Raw genomic sequence first — 12,624 nt, forward strand, 5'->3', positions numbered from 1 at the left:
CATGGTTTGCATTATTTTAGTTTCAGTTTGTGTCATATCAGTAAACCCTTTAAATTTCATTGGACTGCTAAAGGTATGGATGTGAAACCTGCGTATGTGCAAATCTACAATTTTTTTTAAAGTGAAAAATCTCTGTCGATGGCCAGTATAAAGGTAAGCCTTCATTTTGTAATAGCATTTAAAATGTATTGTGACAACTGAGGGCCTTGTTAATCACACCTTATTGTTTCTACTGTATCACAAAATGATTCTGTAAAAGTGTCTTAGTTTTTAGAGAAGGCTTATGTTTATGCTGGGTGACAGACACAGCATGCTCCTCTAGCTTCTGTGATGTTAGATCATAGAATCATGGAACTATAGAATAGTTTGGGTTGGAAGAGATCTTTAAAGGTCATATAATCCACCTCCTCCAGGTGGATTATTGTCCTCAGGGACAATAAAATTCTGAGTGATACAAGGAACTCTCTTTTGTGGCACTTAATTATACCCCACTGATGCACGAGATCATGGCACTCTTTGGAGTGCTGTCATGCATAAAATACAGGGAATATTAAGGGCCAAGATCTTCAACAGTGATTTCATGTGCACTTACCAGCAGGCTTTTGTGCTTGGTCTTGGAATTAAGACAGTTGACATTCAGGAATACAGATTTGTGTGTTACTGATAGATGTTTTTTTTTTTAGGTTAACATGAGCAAAATGTAAACCCTGTGTCTTACCAGCCATTCCAAGGCTCTTTCAAGACTAGATTCCTTGTTCAAGATAATTATGAGACTGTGAGCAAGATGACATGCTTGATAATGTATGGCTCCTAATTTATAGTAGCTTATCTGATGGCTTCATATGCCACCAAGATGTTCAGACAGGTCTGCAGACTGCTGGCATGGCAGCAGGTGTGACAGTATACACAGTCAGAAGTATATCTACAGTCAGAAGTAATTCTACAGTCAGAAGTAGAAATCACCTGGCTCACAGCTACTCTTCATGCTGTTCACATGCTACATAGCCTGTAAAACTTTCTTCCTTATTAGGGATAGTAAAATAATGGAATAATTCCTCTTTGTGAAGTGCTCCTACATGAAAGGATAGGGAGGGTGTGAAGAGGGAGGAATGCAGTTATTTGCTCATTTGAGGTACAAAATTAGAGGCTACTCCTTGCCACTTAAATGTTTAGCACACTGTTACTCATTAAATGTGAACCTTGGTACACTGCTGACTTGGGCTGTAAATTGCATATGCAAAGATTTGGATCCTGCTACTGACTGACTTCTTACTGTCCTGTTTCTTACAACAGTGAACCTACTCAGTTTGTGGCTGATTTTTGTGTGTTTGTTTGGGTTTTGTTTGTCTTGTTTGGTTTGGTTTTTATTGTTTTTGGTTTGGTTTGGTTTTATCCTGCTTTAAAAACTCTTACCATAAAAAAGGATACAGGTGGTACGTCAAGTTGTAGAAGGATGTGAGGCTCTTAACTAGAGTAAGTACATTTTTTTTTAAACTTTTTTTTATTTTTAATTAATCATAGTAATAAACTCTTCCTTGGTTCACACACAGGTTTTCAGATCTGAAACACCTGTGAACACAAAGTTCAGTTTATGTTGGACTTTGTACCAAAGTCTACTTCCCTGAATCTGATTGTGAATCGGATATAAACTGCATTAATTATTTGATAGAGGTTAGTGGTATGTTACTGGGGAGGACAGGAAAGAACAGTGAAAGGAATTCAGCTGTCCCAGCTATAAGAGTGCTTGATCTTTCTGAGCTCTTTGGGACCAGGACACGAAACCTAAGTAGAAGACAGAACAAAAGTCCAGAAATAGCTAAGGCCTAGTTCTGAAAAATGATGTTTAGACACCCAGCACCTTTTTAGGCTGGTATGTTTCCACTTGCCTTCATTAGGAAGTTAAGAGCTTAAGTTCTCTTCTTTGGATTTGTACCTGGGTCACAGTGTGGACTAACTCAGCCAACACAAGAAAAGAACAGTCATACAGGTACTAATTTCTTCACTCCTGCGACTGAAGACAGGACTCAGGGAAGTGGTAAAAAACTGAATCAGGAGATTTAGGTTAGATATTAGGAAAGGTTTTTCACCAAGAGGGCAGTCGAGCAGTGGGACAGGCTCCCCAGGGAAGTCATCATGGCACAAAACCTGCCTGAGTTCAAGCATTTGGATGATGCTCTGAGGCACATGGTGTGATCCAACACAGGGACAGGAGCCCTGTGGTGATCCTGAAGGGTCCCTTCCAACTCAGCATACCCTATGATTCTATGATTGCCTTTGTTCACGGGATATTAACCAATTGTCTCATTTCATTCCTCTGTGGCAGCATTCCTAAATTCACAAAAATCCAAAGGAGCTCTGTCTCCACATGCCCTTCCCCTGGACTGAGTTCCCTGGCACAGTTTTCCCTGTGCATTGTCTGCTGCTGTTTGGCAGTGGCACCAGCCCAGACCCACTGCTTTGGCATGTCTTGCATATCATTCTTTGGGATTGCTGCCAGCAGCTTTTTCCTAAGATATGCAAATCACATCATTTTAATTTTAATATTTATAGCCTTGCAGATGTGGAAATGAATGAGGCAAAGAATATACTGCCTTATAGCTTTTCTGTTTCACCTGGCAGATACAATGGATCTACAGAGGGAAGATGCATAAGGGCTACTGAAAGAGGTTACAAGAATCCCTGCAGTGTTAGGCAATGTAAATGTGGTTGGGACTACAAATTAATTTTTTTTGTAGTAGATGATGTGGTTAGGACATCTGTGTGTAGATACTGCTCACACACCTTGGGAGACATTTCACAAAGAGGTGTAGACTCGTTCAGGTCTGTCTTTCTACAAGTTTCTTTTACAGGAGGGAAACAAACATATGGAATAAGAAAGCAGAAATGATAAAACCACTCGATGTATGCATGCAAATGGAGTCACACAGTTGGAGATGACATAATGATGTGTGCTCTGATACAGTTGTGTGCAGTCAAGACACAAGTTTTATGTATTTTGTGCTGTGCATAGGAAGAGAGAAGAGCTCAGAAGTTAGGAAAGTTCTGGGAAGGAATAAATATTTTTTTCCATAAAATGTTTTTAAAAATGTATACTGGTTGGCTTGTTTCATACTGTTTTGCAGCTGTTAGGAATTATCTCACGAGCTCCTTGATAAGTGGAGTTACTGTGGTTGGGAGAGTGGGTGACCTCAGCAGGTTCAGAGGTGCAGCTTCTCTTGGGCTGATAATTCACAGATATCTTTAGTACATTCTGCATTTTGTACTTGCATGAGAATTGGTCATGCAAATTGCTGTCTGATACTTTAAAAGAAAATGTTGTTACTGCTATCCATTTTTTTCTTCTTTTTTAGGAACCACTAATGAAGAATGACTCCACCAACTAAAAAGACAATCTATATGTATCTTTTCCAGAATAGACATGTATCAGTGAAGTTAATTTAATATTAAATCAAGAATACAGGAAGATGCAAGTCCCTTTGCCATAAGAAAAATGCATAACCCAACTTTTCTTTATTTAAAGCACTGTGAGCAGATGGTTTCATCAGGGAAGAGACTCTACTGTAGGAAAGCATTTAGATTAACTCTAACTTTCCTTTGCATAAAGTGAGGAGAGAATGACAGCAGAGACATTCTAATGCATGATGAAATTTACTAAGCAAAATTTTATTTTTTTAGTTGGTGGAATTATAATTCATGTAGTTGATATTGGAGTGGACTTCTGGGTAACTACTAATTATTTCTGTCAAGGACAATATTCTTGGGGTATATTGATACTGTTTTTTAGAGGTCTATCATCATTAATAACTCAGATATTTAGTTATGAGTGGTTTAAAAATGACTGGGAAGAGACTGATACTGGGAAGACAAAATGGATTTTTCTAGTTCATCTCTTTCAGTGTGGAATTTTTATAAGGTAAGCATATTTAAAAATGCATTTTAAAATCAGAAATCACATTGCTTTAAGAAAGCTTATTAAGAAAGCTTAATATAGCTTGAGGCACAAGACCAGTTCTGGCCTTAGCAATTATTGCTCCCAATGAGCAAATGGACTGTGTGCTTATGACAGGGGTAAATGGAAATATAAATCTTCTTTAATTTTACCTTTAAGAATTTTTATCGTTCACAGCATGACTGTTGGATTAATCTGCTTTTTGCTAGTTCATATTTAATAAAATTCCTTGCTTTACAGAGTAATACTGTGGTCACTGGTAATATAAATTCTTAAATACTGCTAAGAATTCACTTAGTCACACTGTGCAAGTGAGACAGCTGAAGTAAGAGGTAGTTTTTGAACGTGAGATTCTAACCATGTGTAGAAAACCACCAAGATTCAGAAGAAAAATTAATAGTTGAATAATTGAATAGAGAAATGAATAGTTGATGACTGTAAGAATAATTTTGCCCTTTGCAGTTGACAGTGTTGTCAGCTTGGTCACTTGTTTTCAAATGACATTTTCTTCTATTTTGCCACTTGGACCTGGAAAAATTTTCAAGTTGAAACGCATAAGTGACAAAGTTCTTTCAGCCACTCCTCAAAATTCAGCAGTGTGACAATGCATACTGTACAGTCTAAGCTTACAACAGCAAGGTGACATCTGTGCCTGTCCCTTTGTGATCAACTAATCTGTAATTCCTATTGTATGTGTTTTCTTTAGTGTACCCATGTACAACTCCCTCCTGTCCTCTCTCTTCATCATCTGATTTATCCAGTTAATGTAGAGAATGAGTTGCTCAGGTTTTTCTCTACAGTCAATGGATAAAAATAAATTTTGCCAGAAGTTGGGTCACACTTGTTAAGGTGAGCTTTTCCAGAAGGTCATTTGGGGCAGGAGCCTGTGTTCTCCATTTGCCACAGAGGAAAATAGGAGTCTAGTCAGTAAATACTGTCTTGGCCAGTGAGCTTAGGATAGCTGAAATTATAAAATGTCAATACACCATACCAAATTATTTCCCTTCCTTTCTTCCTTCCTTTCTTCCTTCTCTCATATGTGTTATATACCTCTGGCTCCATCTTTGAGACAGGGAGTCATTCTGGTTATGTTATCATGTGACAAATACTAAGCAATAAATATGGAAATCAGGCATGTATACACTATGTACACATATATGTATATTAAAAATATAGAAAAAAAAATTAAAATTATTTAAAATCCTACAAGGCTTTAGTTTCTTTTACTGGAAAGTATGTAGAACTGTAATTATATTTCATATTTATTCTCTCCAGAGAGACAAAATTAAGTTGGTAAAGTATATATTATCTATGCTGACTAAAATTATTTTCAGCCTGACCCATTTAAATGGGTCACACAGATGCTGTGAGAATTGAGAACAGACTGTGGTATAACAGTCGACATTAAGATGATAACAGAGTCAGTGAATTTAGAAAAAGAGGACATTTCCCTGGGGTACTTTATGAATTCTGGAGTCCAGTGATGTGTAGCAGTTTGCAGCATCAGCCAAGGACACCTGCGGAATACTAAATTTTAGCAATTAATCACCTTCACTGTCAGAATAGAAGGCAGTTGTGATACTGGCAGCTGCTATTGGGTCTATTGCTGCTTAAAGGTAGGCTCAGGATGCCCTGCATCTTTGAACAGGAGCAGATGAGCAAGATTTTGTTGCAAAGATGAATTCTAAGTTGATCAAACGTCACAGTAAATGTGAGTGCATTGCTGAACCTGGGATTACTTCATTACATGTCTTTAAAAGGTGATGAGAAAAATCCAGTCAAGATAGATGATGTTTAGTTTATACTGGTGCAGATTTAGAACCTGTGAGGTCACAGCCAAACCAATTCATCGAAAGTGAGGACAGAAGCTGGTAACATGTCCCTAGCAATTTATATGTATGAGGAGTTACATGGGACAAAATAAATAGAAATGTATTTAAGTTACTAAGTCAATGAGATATTAAGAGTTAATTAGAGGAAGGTTTGTAAAGCTACTTACAATGAGTTAGAGGTTACGTAATAATATCTGCTTGTTCACATTTTCTTAATATAAACTTACTGTTCTAATTATTCACTTAGTTGCATCAGTTTCATTGACTTAATCCAAACCTTTTGATCCATAGAAGATTAAGAGAGGATAATTTTCCTTTGATTAAGGATTTATACTGTGCTGCAAACTGTGACTACATGAGCAGTATTTAGAAGGAACAGTGACTGCTGCCATCTCTTCCTCCCCTTCTCCCTGCCTGAATTTCTAAATGGCACCCAAATCTTTATCAGTGTAGTTTGATGAGAAAGGACATGTAGTGTAGTAGTGGGCCTGGAAAGTCCTCGTTGGAAATCTGGGGGGAAGCAGGTGATGTGGAAGCACAGCAAAGGCAGTTTGGTTGTGACACGTGAGGGCTGTGAAGCTGTGATGCAAGAAAAACATGGAGCTGTCACCTCTGTGATTTGCCAGTCACACTTGGAGAGCTGAAATCTTCCTGATTCTACAGGAGAGCAGGAGCAGACTTCATCCCTTGAGAGATGATGATGAAACTGTAAGAGTGTCTCAAGAACAGAAAGACAGTGGAGCTGTGTTTCAGTCAGGGCTTTGTACCAAGTAGGATTCCTATAATCTGTGTTCTCCAAAAAGCCACACTACAAAGGCAAAATGCCTTTTTTTTTCCTGCCAAAGTGATGATGATATTTAGAAGCACTGATAATTCTTTACTGTTCATATGTGACAATTCCAGGTATAAAGAAATTACAATTTTTTTTCCAATAGCTTATAATTAATGGAAAATGGAAAAAAGATCCTCTTTACTGAGTTCAGAGGTGAACAAAAAAAAATAGTAACCTTGCTTTTGTATTAATGAAATACTACCAATACCCATTTCACCATCAGTTTAATGTGTACGTCTACTTAAAATACTCAACCAATCCAATATTTTTAATTAATGCATTTTAATTCCAGTTGAACTAGCTTTTTAAAAGGTTTTTTTTTTTTTTTTCAGTTTATGAAGATTGAATCAGAACTTCTATAGCAATAGGTATATTATAGGAATGTAGATTATACAGTTATAATTATGTGAGGTTCAGAGCGGGCACAGTGTTTAGGTAAGCTGTGGGTGTGATGAAAAAGAATATTTGAGCTTGACTTACTTTTAGTTTGGATCAAACTTTTCCCTTGGCTGTAAATGCAATTGTCCAGCATTAGGCCTAGAAGTTGGATATAGGCTCTTTTTCAAATGCCCAAATATTTTATCCCAAATGGGCAGATGGGAATGTAACTGCAAAATACTCTTAAAAGATTAACAGTCTGTCACAGTGAACTACAAAAAGTGACATAGGCATGAGGAGCTCAGGGAATGCCACCTTGCTTAATATAGTCAAAAAGTACATAGCTGTGGAAGCATTTGGACTTTTCTAGAAAAAAAAAGTATTATATGCAGTATTCAGTGTCAGAAGTAAACTAAAATAGCTACTAGTGAAAAATACTATAGCATACCATTTTATAACACTATACACCTAGTATACTATACTCAGTCTGGAAGGACTGTGCTTTCAAAAAACTGACAAGTGATTTTAGGTGTCCCTCCAACTGAAATATTCCTTTTACAATGTCTGTTTCTTACCTCGAGTACCATCTGCTTTCTCAGCTATGAGCTCTGCAGCTTGAAATTTTTTCCACTTCTTGCTGTTTGAACAAACATAGACTCTGGTGAATGAGTCCACGGGCAACTATCAGATCTATCTACTTAATTGCTTTTTCTTGGAAAGATTGCATACTCTTCAGTTTACATCTCAGGTGCAAAACCCAGATGTTTTAGAATGTCAATTATTTTATAAACTGAAAAAGCTATGGATGCTTTGCCAGGCATTTACCTTCTTTGCTTATGACTGATTATTCACAGAACATGAAGATAAATACACAGAATCCTAGAAGTTAAAAATAGTTTCCTGTGGGAGTAAACAACTGATCTGGACCCAGCTCACAGGATCAATGCATGGCCTGAGTGCCAGGGCTGCAAAACTGGGAGTGTCTGCAAGAAGAACAAAGGATTTTCCCCTAAGGTTCCTCAGTAGCACCACAGCTGCTCCACACCTACTGCTGTTGCTTACAGGCTTCAGCTCTCACTTGTATGGTCGAACTGCTTTAACATGTCAGGGAGTAAATCAGGATTCCTATAGCATGCACTTAACCCAGGGCCTGCATATCCCAGCTATCTCGCTTGCAGCTGTGGAAGAACACCTGATACCGTCTCCCCTGGGGTTAAATGTGGTGAAAGTGCTAAACTTTTAACACCTGGAGTAGCCAGAAACGCTTCCTACCGCCCTCTGTAAGCAGCAGGGAACTGTCCTGCAAGGTATTACTAGGATGAGGTCTGGATGTCTAATGATCTGCTGCCCCCTGTTCGATGTGTGCAGGAATTGCAAGCGCATGGGTTTCGCGGGATCTGTGGTGCTGCTGATGATCTTGTGGACGAGCAGGGTATGGGGAACCTGTGGCAATTCAGCATGAATCTTGAAATCATCAAAGCTACAGCTTTAAGGGATGGAGGCAGGAGGCAAGCTAAGGCATCAGCCCTTGTGTTTATCAGTCTGAATGTCAGCAGTTGCACAGCTGCACAAGATAACTGAGTGATGGTTTGTGCTGGTCTGCTTGGTATCTCAAGAAAATAGATCTGAAAAAGTGGTAAACTTCATAATGAATAAATTCTTTTGTTCAGACAGAAAACCTCTCGCAATGTCTATAATCCTAGACAAAAATGTCTGAACAACACTGAGTTTTCTTGAAAGAGGACTGCTTTTTCTGTCCTTGCCTGCCAGTTATAGTCAAAACAGGTTCATAGGGGATGAATAGAAGCTCAAGACATTTGGGAACTGAATAGGCATAAACATGCTTCAAAGTGCTGTCTGCAAGCTGCTATGGTCAAAATCCTGTTTCTAAGCCAACACACAGGATTTATATACCTATGAAGCCAAGCTTAGTATAAGTGAAATTGCCATAAATATTTCAGTCAGTACAGGGTATCTGCTTATTACTGTTACCTATATAAAACTGTGTCTGTACCACACAAAAATGAACAAATTAGCCACCTGGTAAGTTGGAAGGAGTCACCAAGATAAACCAAGTAAAACAAAGTCACAGACAGGTCAATAAAACTTCAAAAACAGCAAGGCTGACAAGCCTCAGTCCTGAGGCCTTGCAAAGCTCAGGCCTACAGAGTCACAAGGCTTAGAAATAAGAACCTAGCAGAATAAAGCTTGTAAATTTATTCAGGAAAGACTCCTTCTGTTCTAGTAGTTTTTACAATTCATTGGTACCACTGGTCATCAATTATTATCTGATATCACTGATACCAGATAGGTATTGGACTAAATTTTACCTTAGTAGAAGGTACTGGATTACATTCAAAGATAAAATGTGGAAATAGGAAAACTCATTGTTAGGCAATTTCAATTTATTGAGTTGCTCTTAAAAAAATGATGTCTAATCATGTCTCCTTTTTTGTAGGTATTGGTTTGCTTTGAAGTATGGCTGTCAAGCTGCATTTAAACAAAACAGCAGCAGAGATGCATCAGAAATAGACTCTCCCAGCTTCATTCAAAAACAAGCCATTGATGTAATGACTGATATCAGCATGCTCAGGGTGTTCAAGACTTTTCTTGAGACAACACCCCAGCTTTTTGTCCAGATTTACATCCTCATGGAACATGGCAAAAATAGTATCTGTCAATGTGAGTCTGCCTTCTTAATTTGCAAGATGACTGTGTTACCTGGAAACATAATGCCTGTGATTGGATAATATTTTAAAACATACTTGGAAAACATAGAGTATAATTACTCTGCATTTTGTTAAAATTTCTTTCTAGCAGTTGGTTGGTTTTGATAAATCCATGAGCAGGAAGATTTCAGTATAACAAATCACACTATCCAATAGAAACATAATGATATATCACTTGAAAATAACCTAGCTAATACAATTAGTATTTTGCTTGTACAGTAGTTTGTTTTGTGTGCCTTTCCTTACAGTTTCTATTAAAACTGCTAACTGGGCATCTTGAAATCAGTAATATATTTGAAGCAACCCTGTCATTACAATCATCTACATGTTACAGATGAGGGACAGAGTAAGAAAACAACTAAAGATATGTCAGCATAGCAAAATGCAATATGATGAAGAGATATTGATTCTACTCTCAGAAGCAAGACAGAACCTGTATCATTTCCAGCTATAAATTTAATGGCATTATTGGCAAAACTTTGACTTACTCAGGGTTGGAACTTACCTGGCCAAAGAAGAGACCTGCACCGCTGTCTAGTGTTCCGTCACAGTCCATGGAGTAAATAGGTACTTAGAAAAAATGGTCAGATGACCCTCATCTTAAATATGGCCATGTGAAGGGTCATGTCTTATGTGTAGTTTTCTACATTATAGATATTGACCCTGGAGTCAATATCAGTTGCTGGAATTGACATTTTTATGTGCTATTTTGCTACGCCTGGGGACTTCATAAGTCACTTGTGTAAAGAGATGGCAGTTGTGACATCACAACTTAGGTAACAACGTCAATGGCCCAGAGGCTGTGCAGAATAACATAGGCTTATCTAGATGCTTAGATTTAGATAACTAAGCTGAGCCTGAAAATTAAGGTGACTTATTCAGGAACACAGAGTCAATACAATATTGGTATAAAGAAAGTGTTAAGAAAGAAAGAATACTTGTCCAAAAATTAAATCAGAAATTTAAATGTAAAATAAGTGTATTTTATTTGAATTTAACATTTATCCTTGTGTTTTGTTTAGATGCTGCTATTTTTATGTCTTTTTGTGGTATCTCCATTTCAACAGTTGATTATCAGGTATCATTACGAAAATCTCTGCCCGATAAAGAAGAATTTCGTTTGCTTCCCAAGTTCGTATATCTCTTCTATAAACTGCTTACCATTACTTCTTGGATACTCAGTATTTCACTGATCACTCTACTAAGTTTTAAAAGTTCTGTAATTCTGCTGATATTTCTTTGGATCTGTGGCTTCACTTGGACTTGGAAACAACGTACGGCATTTTGCAAGTCTAAGAGGTTGGAATATCTGTACAGAACTGTTGTTGGAATCATTCTAATTTTTACCTTTTTTAATGTAAAGGGGGGAAAAACAAGAGTCTGCATTTCTATTTATTATGCTACTCACACTGTTGTAACAGTAGGTATTGTGTTTATATATATGTTTGGGGAACCTACAGTTATCAAGGAAATACATTTTACCATTCTGAGCATCATTACTATTCTTAGTCAGGTGTTAGGTATTACTTTTCTTGTTGTTTATCATAGGTGTTTTCATCCCACTGCTTATTGCAGACCACAGACATATCCAGATGAAGTTGATGAAAAAAGAGATGGAGTGAAAATTGGTAGATTTCAAAATTTCATAATGCAATAAAACAGTACAGATTTTTGTGAGGACTTCAAAGCAAATACTTGCTGGACAGTCTGGCTCTCTGTCATTGTTTCTCATGTATCATCACTGGGTAGCACATACTGGACCAGAGTTATTGGTGCTGAATAACTTTTGTTTTCTGTGATGCTGTACAAAGTCTTTATAACTTGAGTATTTCTCTATGTGCTGATCGAAGTTACTTTTGAAAAAAGAAGCAATTTAATCTATCCATCCAAAACACTGTTTTCATTTTTAGCAACGCAAATAAAACACAGGAAGAGGGAATAGTAATCAAATGAAAGGTAGCATAAAAAACATAATCTATTACTTTGATTCTGTTAAAAACAAGGCTTGCTTTTCTTGAAGGAAGGAAAGAGGAGTGCATTTGAAATAACTGAGGGCAGTGATGAGTTATCTCTCTCTACTTATCCTCGTTAGTGTAAAAGCTGCAGTTCTTCTTCGGATGAACACAGCTACAAATTGTACTGCGTTGTGCCTAAATATCCCCTGAAGAAGAATGGTTTTGATTTATGGTTCAATCAGTCTTGTCACAAGGAAATTTGGGGAGATATTTTCAAGTATTTTATCTTCTAGGTGTTTTAGTGACTCCTTTATTGGTTTTGTTCTGCCAATCTTTCATGCAACTTTCTGTATTTAGGGGTGATACCAGCTTTGTTCTGGATTATAGTAGGATTCTGAGTGATTTATGGATGGAACCAGAGTCTTGCATAGAAAGGAAGAACTGTCTTCCTTTAATCTTGACTTTAAGCTCTAAGATGTAACACTTTAAATGCTGATTTCCACTGAAGTATGGGGGTTCTACAAGGTATGCAGTGATGCAGCTTCCTTTGTCTTTGTCACTGGGGAAGAGAAAAGCAACTTTTCTGATGCATTGCACTCACAGGGCCTGGAAAATGCTGGAATAACCAGTTCATTCATCAAGATTTTTTGGCAGAAGGTAAAGCAAAATTAAACAACATTTCGTTCCTATGATCAAATGCTAAATCAACAGCAAAGTAATTAAGGCTGATAGCCACAGCTTTTTTTAAAAAAAAAATCTATGGGAAAGTCTTAAATATTAATTATAAAAACTGGGGCTTACTCCTCCTTCCTTTCCTCTTCCAATAATTCACATCTGCAAAGTAGCCATAGGCAAAGGGAACAAACAAGGTTTGAGAAAAGAGACTAGAGATAAGTAAAACCCATAAGCTTTGCCAGGAACCAAATCTGTTAGCATTATTGATTCACAG

The 12,624-nt window shown here is 37.3% G+C and overlaps 1 protein-coding gene across 1 annotated transcript; it reads left to right on the plus strand.

Moving 5' to 3' along the window:
• Positions 1-12,410, plus strand: XKR9 (XK related 9). Its single transcript, XM_071737764.1, has 4 exons — positions 1-153; positions 3,351-3,913; positions 9,450-9,673; positions 10,743-12,410. The coding sequence occupies exons 2-4, from the start codon at positions 3,639-3,641 to the stop codon at positions 11,375-11,377; spliced, it is 1,134 nt and encodes a 377-aa protein (XP_071593865.1). The 5' UTR covers positions 1-153; positions 3,351-3,638; the 3' UTR covers positions 11,378-12,410.
• The last annotated feature ends 214 nt before the right edge of the window (positions 12,411-12,624 follow it).

This window comes from Heliangelus exortis, chromosome 2 (genome assembly GCF_036169615.1).
Source record: "Heliangelus exortis chromosome 2, bHelExo1.hap1, whole genome shotgun sequence".
NCBI lineage: Eukaryota > Metazoa > Chordata > Aves > Apodiformes > Trochilidae > Heliangelus > Heliangelus exortis.